The sequence below is a fragment of the Chenopodium album genome, chromosome 24 (assembly GCF_948465745.1).
Source record: "Chenopodium album chromosome 24, dcCheAlbu1.1, whole genome shotgun sequence".
NCBI classification, from domain to species: domain Eukaryota; kingdom Viridiplantae; phylum Streptophyta; class Magnoliopsida; order Caryophyllales; family Amaranthaceae; genus Chenopodium; species Chenopodium album.
The window spans coordinates 5,833,424-5,842,303 of NC_137857.1; the positions used below are offsets into that span (position 1 = coordinate 5,833,424).

The window sequence follows — 8,880 nt, forward strand, 5'->3', positions numbered from 1 at the left end:
GCTGAGCAGCTTTAGGCACCGAAATGACATATAGGTTCACCTTAGGGGCTCCAAAAGGCAATTATTAGTCTTTGGATATACGACTAGGTACTCCTATATACGAAGTAGTATATAATATCTCTACTGGATTATATAATTACATCAAGCTAACAAAAGGTAACATGTTATCAAAAGGAATTGAAACACTCTGTATGTAATATAACAAGACAAGGATAATGGAATAATTTAAATTTTTTATTTATTTTTATTTTTTAGTACATATGTTTTTTGTGTGTGGAACATACTAAGGCCTTGTTCTTTAGAGCTGTTTAGTTGAAATTTACTCTGTCGTACCCTATTTAGAAAAAATAATTAATATTGAATTATTATAATATTAATTAGTATTTAATAATAATAAATAATTAACATTTATTAATAATGTGTAATATTTAATTATAATAATAATAGTAATAATAATAATAATGATAATAATTAATAATAATAATAATAATAACAATAATAATAATTGATTTTTTATAATTAAAATTAATATTTAAACATAATAAATAATATTTAAAGATAATAATAATACTGACCGAGTAATCCCTATAATACTAACCGTATAACATTAACCGAGTAAGGCCTCGTTCTTTAGAGCTGCTCTGCTGAAATCTGCTATGCTCTACTCTGTTGAAAACTACTCTACTTTACTCTGGATTAATATCAATTAATAATATCAGTAAAACAATAATTAATATTAATTAATAATTATAGTTAATATTTAAGATCGGGGACTGATGAAGTAACCCCTATAAAATTGATTGAGGTACTTTGTGCTGTTTTTATGTTATTACTCACCACAACTGTCCAAAATCTCATTTCTTATACTTCCTCCGTTCTTTTTTTTATTGCATCATGAGGGATTTCACCCTTGTCAATGCATTACTTTAGCTATTAATATCTTCAATTATACTTTTGTAAAAAATATAAAAATTTGGTATTTGAAAAGAAGATTTCTAAACGAATCTAACTAGATCCCTCATGACTTTATTTTTCCTGGTGGATAAATCACAATGATGGTCAAAGAAGGTTAAGCGAATAGTGTTAAAGTCCTAATGGTGCAATAAAATAAAAACGGAGGAAGTATTTTGTACACTTTTTTTTTTTCGAAACTAACCTCTAAATTATTCACCCCTCAAGCCACAAAAAAAAAATGTAACTTCTAATTCTATTACGGAGTATATTTTTTCTAAACAAGCATACTACATACTTCCTTCGATCCAAATTAGATGTCATGTTTTGACTTTTGATACTATTCATTAATCTACTTTGACTAAGGGCCTGTTCACACATACTTATTTTCAGTTCAGCTCCAATCAGTTCAGTTCAGTTCAGCTCCTAATTTTCCTCTCTCATAAAATATTCATTTCAGCTCAATTCAGTTCAATATAGCTCCAATCAGTTCAGTTCAGTAAATGTGAACAGGCCCTAACATATGTGATTATAGGTACATAAAAACGTAGTCACGTGAGATATGTACTTAATTAAAATTCAAGTTTTAGTATTTTTTTACATTAATATAATTAAATATTTATTTGATTAAATTTTTACATTAGCAAACGTGATAAAAGAAACATATCATCTAATTTAGAACAGACGAAGTATAACCCGTGCAGGTGCACTACTACACTCTAGACTCTGGAGTCCATATTTTCAATAGTCTTTCAACCCTCACTATTTTTTTTAATCCGGTAATTGTGCCAATCTAGTACTCCGTAGTCCGTATTAGTAATAGTCGGATACAACAGCTAAGCATTGGCGTGGATAGACTATAGTATTCTCCTACAGTCCGACTCCTTAGTTGAAGTAAAGAAGAGAAGAGAAGAGCAGAGGAAGTAGGAGATGATAAAAACTCCAATTCAACAATGCATCTTTGAATCCCAGCTACCAACAACTAAATCGCTCAGGTCTCTTGAAATCTAATTTATCCGATTATTATTTCAGCTTTGTATTTTATTGATTTAATAGTTAGAGAAGTTGTTTGTAATAGGTGCGCTGTTCTTGGTGCCGGCTTTGCTGGGTTGTCAGTGGCATGGCATTTGCTATCCGTAATTCATTTCTCTCTATTTCTTTCTTTACATTTAACAAATTAATTTATTAGGGTTTTGTTAATTGGGTATTGATTGATTGATTGAATTTGAATGTTTTGTTAACTAAAAATTGGCAGCACAGCCCCAAAGAATTGAAAGTAAAAGTTGACATTTTTGATGATGTTGGCATTGCTGGTGGCGCTTCTGGTGTTGCTGGAGGCCTCGTTCACCCCTATTCTCCTAAAGGTAATTAGCAAGTACTCCCTCCGTTTTTAAATACTTGCTTAACTTTTCATTTTCGTCCGTTTTTAAATACTTGCTTTATCTCCTTATTTGGAAAACTTTTACAATATTTAATTCATTTCTCTCAACAAGTGTTGTCATTTATCAAAGTATTTACTACCTAAGTTTCATATTATTTGTAACGATTTGACACAAAGTTGAGAGGAAAAATGTCTAATCGTTGTAAATAATATGAAACGGAGGTAGTAATATTCATTCTCATATTTCTCATTATTTCAACCAGTCAAGCCTCTTTGGAGGGCTGATGAATGCTGGACAGAGTTTTTGAATCTTCTTAATGTTGCTGAAGCCGCCGTAGCAGCTGCATCTTCTGCTGATGACTTCATTGTCAGGAGAACGTCTGTCTTTCTTTGCTTTCACTGTTTATGTACAACTTAATAAATATGCTTACTAGTTACTACCACTTACATTACAACAATCGAATCTAATGGTATAAGTTTTACTTCAGGGGCATATTGAGGCCACCTGTTAATCACAAGATATTGGATGTTCTGCACCAGGTTATACTTCATTTTCACAACCGTAATCCGTCTCCTCTCCTCACTTTATAACTCTGGCTTCTTATTTGCAGAATGCTCTCAATAGTCTACCAACTTGTCCGATACAGACCCTTGATGGAACTGCTGCTAGGGAGCTTATACCAAGTTTATGTACCCCTTTAAACACAGCCTTCTTTATGCCTCTAGCTGTCAATCTTAATCCGCGCAACTATCTTAAGGTGTGCTACTGCTAATCATCTCATTACTTTTTCCTGCTGCTGAATGTTTTTCATTTCATTATGTTCTTTGTCGATGAATAGTACACTGAATAGTCAAATTTGGTTCATGTAACCGACCCCACTCATGGGATTAAGGCTTTGATTGATTGATTGATATGTTCTTTGTGCCAGGCACTTTTTCTCTCAATTCAACATTTGGTCAACAAGATCTCATCAATAGGCTTTCCTACCAAGGAAATAACTTTGCACAAGAAACTTGTAGCTTCACTAAGTGAACTGGGAGGTTATTTCTTATACTATCTTTACACAAGTGATGGAGTGCTTTCCCCTCACCTGACTGGATGCAGTTTGTTTATCCAGATGAATATGATGCGGTCATAGTTTGTCTCGGTGCTAGAGTTGATATGCTGCCTGAGCTATCTGGAATGCTTCCTTTAAGGACATGCAGAGGGATTGTTGCACACCTTCAGTTGCATGATTCCTTGTGGTAAGAGTATAACGAGTTTTAATTTCAAGTTTTCTTTGACAGTAGCATACTGGTTGTATTTTGATTGAATAAAAAAAAGAATGACTTATAAGGACATGGCTGTTAGTAGTGCTGTAGTCCATGTTTTACCTCTTGATGGATGAGTCTATGGAGGGATAGGGGAAGGAAATGATGCTATCCATGATTAGGAGCCTCATAATATTCCAATAGAGGATGAAAATGAGAATATACCACTTGAAGATAAACCATTGAATGTAATGAAGAAATGTTAAAGGAAGAACATGGCCTTTTTATCAATTCTAATTTGTATGAATTCAATTAATAATGATGGAATAGAAACTGTGGATACCAATAATTTACAAGGGGAATTGGGTTGAAAGCTGTAGTCAATTTTTCAATTACGCATACAAAGATGATCTAGATAAAATTATATTGAAAATTTAAAGGTTTTCCCTTGTCCTTGAAGCATCCTACAGTCCCACACTCTATTTTCCAAATGAAAGTGCCTAAATTCATCTATTTCAAAATATTGCAAAATTTCCCATTTTGTTGTTGAAGTTGTAACGGGATTATGCATGTGTACACGTGCGAATCAAATATTTATGTTTTTTTCGTCAATTTCAAAGTGATGAGTCATCTCTCTTTTTTTTTTTGGTGGGACGGGGGGTTATGAAGTTATGTTTATGCTTTATTCTGTAATGCAGTGAAGAGTATTGTGAAGATAGTCCTTCGATCCTGTCAGATGCTTGGCTTGCTGTTCAGGGGCCTAAAAGGCTACTTTTAGGGTCAACATGGGAATGGGGATCAAGAAATTTCTCTTCTATTGTCTCCTCCGAAGAAGCCTCTGGTACTCTGCAACAACTTTTACCTAAGGCAAGTATGGTTTATCCGCAAATAACTAAGTGGACTTTAACAGGAGCACAGGCAGGTGTCAGGGCAATGCCACCTCTAACTCCGCAAGGATCATTTCCACTTTTAGGTTCCATAGATGATCTTGTAGGGGGAGATTGTTCTTCTAAGTATTGGTTGATTGGAGGTCTTGGTGCCAGAGGATTACTTTACCATGGCTGGCTTGGAAAGTTGACTGCACAAGCTGTGCTTTCCTCTAGTGAAGGTGTGTTACCTCCTGAACTAACCTCATGGAAGAAGATGAAAACCAAGTGACTTCAGTGTATTTGATCATTGATGAATACTCATGTAGCTGTCGTAAAACTGCCATACAATTTTAATTTAATTGTTTAGTAAAGTTATACATGGAATTTCTAGTTATGTCTAGTGTTAGTTTAGTTCCACAATTTGATCCTCCATTCATTTATTTGCTTTGTAATGATGTCCTGTTTGGTTAAAAAAAAAAAATATAGTAAAAGTAATTATAATAATTTTTTTTAATTTCCCGAGTAATCTGCATTGTGTATGGTTTATGCTTAGGTTGTCATTTATTTACCTTTTCTTAAAGTGAGCCTCTCTTTTTTGTGTTAATAATGGTAATTAATTAAGAAAAATCATGATGTTGCAAACTTTTGTACACTGTCTATGTCGTCACATTTGAATATTCAGTCATTCTCTCATGTATTTCATATGCAAAGCAATGCACAGGTTATGATAAGTTTTTTGGTTTTCTGAGTCTAGTAGTCTACCATAAGTCATTCCTTGAAATTGTGCCTAGACAGTATTTTTTTTTGTAAATAATGATATTTGAAGAAAATTTTCATCTGACTTGCTCATTCTTCACTCTCTCTGCACTTACCCTAAATTTTCTTAAGTATTACAAGAAATGGGATGTCTCTTGTTTATTGCTTAAAAATATAATTGTCTTAATAGTGTACTATTGTCATTTCTCTGCATTAAAATGAGGTTGTGTTGTACAATAAGCTTTTGGTGCAGGATGCTTTTAACCCTTGTTCTATGGAAGAATTTTATGTGCCCATTGTACATCAAGTATTTTGTCCATCAAAACTAGACTTCTGGTAAGAAGTGTACTGAGATATAATTACCGATGATTGGGGGAATTTTTTCTGTTACAATCTCAAACTGGGGCATACAACATTTACAAAATATTCTGGCAAAAAGCCTTCAAGTACTTCATTGTTAGTGAACTGTTAGAATCAAGCTGAGGGCCAGTGCCACCACTAAGGAGAGACATAAACTGGTGGTGCTCCTCCCACTTTCACTCTGCTTCTGATCTGCAGGTGCAGGAGCTGCTGGGTTTTCCTCCTTGGAAACTGGTGGAAGAGGTGGATCTACGATGTTAGCTACCTCAAGAGCCGGAGCTGGGGCTCCTGATGGAGGAAGTGCTTGTGGCGCAGCTATTTCAAGCAAAGCCCCTGGTTCCACTGGACTTATCGGGTATTCTAGGTTTGTATTTCTTGGATCTGAGCATGGGCTTCCTTCAAGTTTTGCAAGATAAATGTATAAATCTTCTGAAGTAGTGGTGGTAATAAAATTTTGGGACTTTTTTAATTAGGAACTGACAAAATTAGAAAGAGGGACAGGAGTTAAGAGGACTTACTCAAGTAAGCATTGGCTGTAGCCGGGTAGTCAGTCACTACTGCATCAACCTTGAGGGCCTCGATAAGGGTGGCTAGCTCTACCATAGGATCGGCAAAAAAGTCAAATGCCAAGGTGGTGTACTCATTATATAGAGGGGAGACATGTACAGAGATATTTGCTGCATGCATCTCCTCGACGACTTTGGTGAAGTTACTAAGGAAAAAGGCTGTGCTTTTGAAAATGCTGGGCCTCCGGACATCAACAGCATCTGCGTATTTCTTGATTTCATCCACCGATGGCTTTGGGGCATCACCTATTATGTCCATGATATCATAGACTCTATGGTATGACGGGACTTCCTTAAACTTTGCCAGCACCGAGGTATCATCTGATTGGATCATAACTTGCTGGGTCGATTGCTTGTCAAATGTGGCATTGCTCAAGGCAGTGGTGACAGCACCTACTATGTCTAGACCTTTCTTTGAGGCTAGGTAGGGTGCATTCTGGTTTCAAACAGCAAAAACATTGATGAATACAGTTCAGAGACTACTTGTCAATATTTTTTTCTCTCAGAAATTTAACAATAGTTGAAATTGAGATGTGCCATGAAGATTATGTCTCACCTGTATGTTAATTAGAACTCCAGTAACTGCTTTGGCCTTGGCAAAGTCAAGAAACTCAGCTAGGGTTAAGAATTTGCCCTTGTTCTTATTTGCTGGATTTCTTGGCAAGCCTCCCATATCTTGTGACAGTGGGCTCGTCAGTTGTGCTGAAATGACAACAATATTCCTTTTTAAAGTGTTATTCATACAAATTCCAGAATAAAAAAACTAACTGTATTTTAGAATATGGAAAGTATTATGAGAAGTTTACGTTTCAGGCTTTGGATCTCGCTCCAAGTGAGATCAAACGAAAATATTCCTTTCATGGGTTGGATTTCAGGGATGCTGGAGGACCGAGACATGAAAGTAGTGATGGCAGTGGTATCCCCCAAAAGGTCAGCTGAATCGAGGCAGAATGCTACACCATCCTTCGACATTTGGACTGAACAGTCAATTATATCAGCCCCATCCATGACCGCCTTCTCATATGCAAGATCAGTGCATCCTGCATAGTCTCCGCTAGCACCATTGTGACTAATTATTAAAGAGTGCCCTGGAAAACAGAAACCAAAATCTAACTTAAAGTCCTGCATCCACTTGATACAGCTTCAAAAGAGAGAGGAACCAACTATGGGATTCTCACCTTTCTTAGGCTTGCTAGCATTTTTGTTGTGTGCTAAACATGCTGCAAAGGAATAACAGCTTTAGAGGAGAGACAAGCATAGAACAACTAGTTCAATTTTCAGTATAACTCAAATCAAGTACTGGTAACATGTCAGATATCACATACCAATTGCTTCGGATGCTGTAGGAGCAAAGTCTGTGAGCACACCATCAACAGAAAACTGACCGTTATCAATAAACTGCAAGTACTCAGCTGTTGGGTCATAGCTGTAATTATAACTGCCAGGGGAATCATTGGCGAACCCAGAAGCATATACTTCAAGGCCTTGTTTGTGAGCATCAGTTACAAGAGTAGAAGGTGGCATAAGATACATTTCCTTGTTAACTGGCCATATATATGTTTTGGGGACCAGAATGCCAGAAGCAAATGGCTTTATAGCCGCAAGGTTTTTCACTATCTCACCATATGCTTGGTTGGTTGTAGGCTCAATTGCTTCAGGTTCTAGGAACCTCAAAACAAGTTTGGTCCGGACTTTGTCCACTTTAGCTCCTATACTTTTCAAGAAGCCGATTTCAGGAGAAGATATGTAATTGATTCCTGCAAATCTCAAATCCTGAAGGTATAATGCTGGGCTGATTTTGTGCTGGTTGTAGAACAGGTCATACTGCCAAAAAAAGGTATGAAATATAGTCAATTCACCTGATGCATTCTCACTTAAATTACAAATTGCACTCCCCACTATTTTGCTTTCTTTTCTTTGATTCTTTCTATCAGATGGAACAATTGATTGACAGTAAATATGATATTGCAATTTGCGCTAACCTGAACATTCAGCCAGACTCTTGGAGGTGGTTTGCTAATAGAGGTCACATCTTCGACTACGAGTATTTCTTGACCATCAAAAGCATTGGGTCTAGTCAGTACATTCTGGACAGCTGCAAGGTACAAAGAAAGAAACAATATGGTTTGTGGAGTCAATTCAGATTCTTTGCAGCAAAAAAAAACACTTCAAAAATCAGAATCAGAGAAAAAATAGAGAAGTATCATATGAATGACTCACAGGTTAAATTAGGTAAAAGCTGATCTGCAAAATAATCAATAGCAAACCATCCACGCATATCTTTTCCATTCACATTGTATCTCTTTTGGCCTTTCGGAAAGAGGGTGGCTATATTAGTAGAATTGCCAAGATTTAACTCTGTTTGGCAGAAGCCTACGCCATCCTTTGTTAGTTGCAGATCACAATAGTAAATGGAATCAGGTAAGCTCACTTGTGACACAAAATCATATGCATATCGACTCGAATCAGGAAACAATCCTGAAAATCCTCCCCTTGCTATCACAGCAGGCTGTTTCCCTGCACCCCATACATATATCAGAATAGCATTATTCGTTCTGCCTGCGTTTATATGGATGAGAAAATCGTGTTCAATTAAATTCAAAGACATATATTACCAGTTAGTGTCAACCATGTTGGAGGGGCTGGATTTATAGGATGCTTCTGTGCTGTGATTAACTCAATCAAGAGGAATACTACCACCAAATACCTTATCATTTTATTGATTCTCTTGATTGATTTCGCTCCC

General features: G+C 36.1%; 2 protein-coding genes across 2 annotated transcripts; one reads left to right on the forward strand and one right to left on the reverse strand.

Moving 5' to 3' along the window:
• Positions 1 to 1,789: 1,789 nt before the first annotated feature.
• Positions 1,790 to 5,048, forward strand: LOC145610229 (uncharacterized). Its single transcript, XM_081665521.1, has 9 exons — positions 1,790 to 1,946; positions 2,030 to 2,087; positions 2,207 to 2,315; positions 2,596 to 2,710; positions 2,821 to 2,872; positions 2,944 to 3,090; positions 3,262 to 3,373; positions 3,451 to 3,577; positions 4,282 to 5,048. The coding sequence occupies exons 1-9, from the start codon at positions 1,882 to 1,884 to the stop codon at positions 4,739 to 4,741; spliced, it is 1,245 nt and encodes a 414-aa protein (XP_081521647.1). The 5' UTR covers positions 1,790 to 1,881; the 3' UTR covers positions 4,742 to 5,048.
• Positions 5,049 to 5,638: 590 nt separating this feature from the next.
• Positions 5,639 to 8,880, reverse strand: LOC145610227 (glycerophosphodiester phosphodiesterase GDPDL7-like). Its single transcript, XM_081665520.1, has 9 exons — positions 8,750 to 8,880; positions 8,355 to 8,651; positions 8,117 to 8,229; positions 7,460 to 7,958; positions 7,313 to 7,354; positions 6,941 to 7,222; positions 6,691 to 6,836; positions 6,087 to 6,570; positions 5,639 to 5,964 (listed from the first exon to the last, which is right to left on the reverse strand). Exons 1-9 carry the CDS (start codon positions 8,847 to 8,849, stop codon positions 5,666 to 5,668), a joined length of 2,262 nt encoding a protein of 753 aa, XP_081521646.1. The 5' UTR covers positions 8,850 to 8,880; the 3' UTR covers positions 5,639 to 5,665.

Bases quoted from the DNA above. Each gene is read 5' to 3' on its own strand.
- LOC145610229 (XM_081665521.1), top strand. From the start codon at position 1,882: ATGATAAAAACTCCAATTCAACAATGCATCTTTGAATCCCAGCTACCA. The intron at 3,091-3,261 runs GTGTGCTACTGC...TCTTTGTGCCAG, and splicing joins ATCCGCGCAACTATCTTAAG to GCACTTTTTCTCTCAATTCA. The intron at 3,374-3,450 runs GTTATTTCTTAT...TTGTTTATCCAG, and splicing joins TTCACTAAGTGAACTGGGAG to ATGAATATGATGCGGTCATA.
- LOC145610227 (XM_081665520.1), bottom strand. From the start codon at position 8,849: ATGATAAGGTATTTGGTGGTAGTATTCCTCTTGATTGAGTTAATCACA. The intron at 8,652-8,749 runs GTAATATATGTC...TATGGGGTGCAG, and splicing joins AACATGGTTGACACTAACTG to GGAAACAGCCTGCTGTGATA. The intron at 7,355-7,459 runs GTATGTGATATC...ATTCCTTTGCAG, and splicing joins TACAGCATCCGAAGCAATTG to CATGTTTAGCACACAACAAA.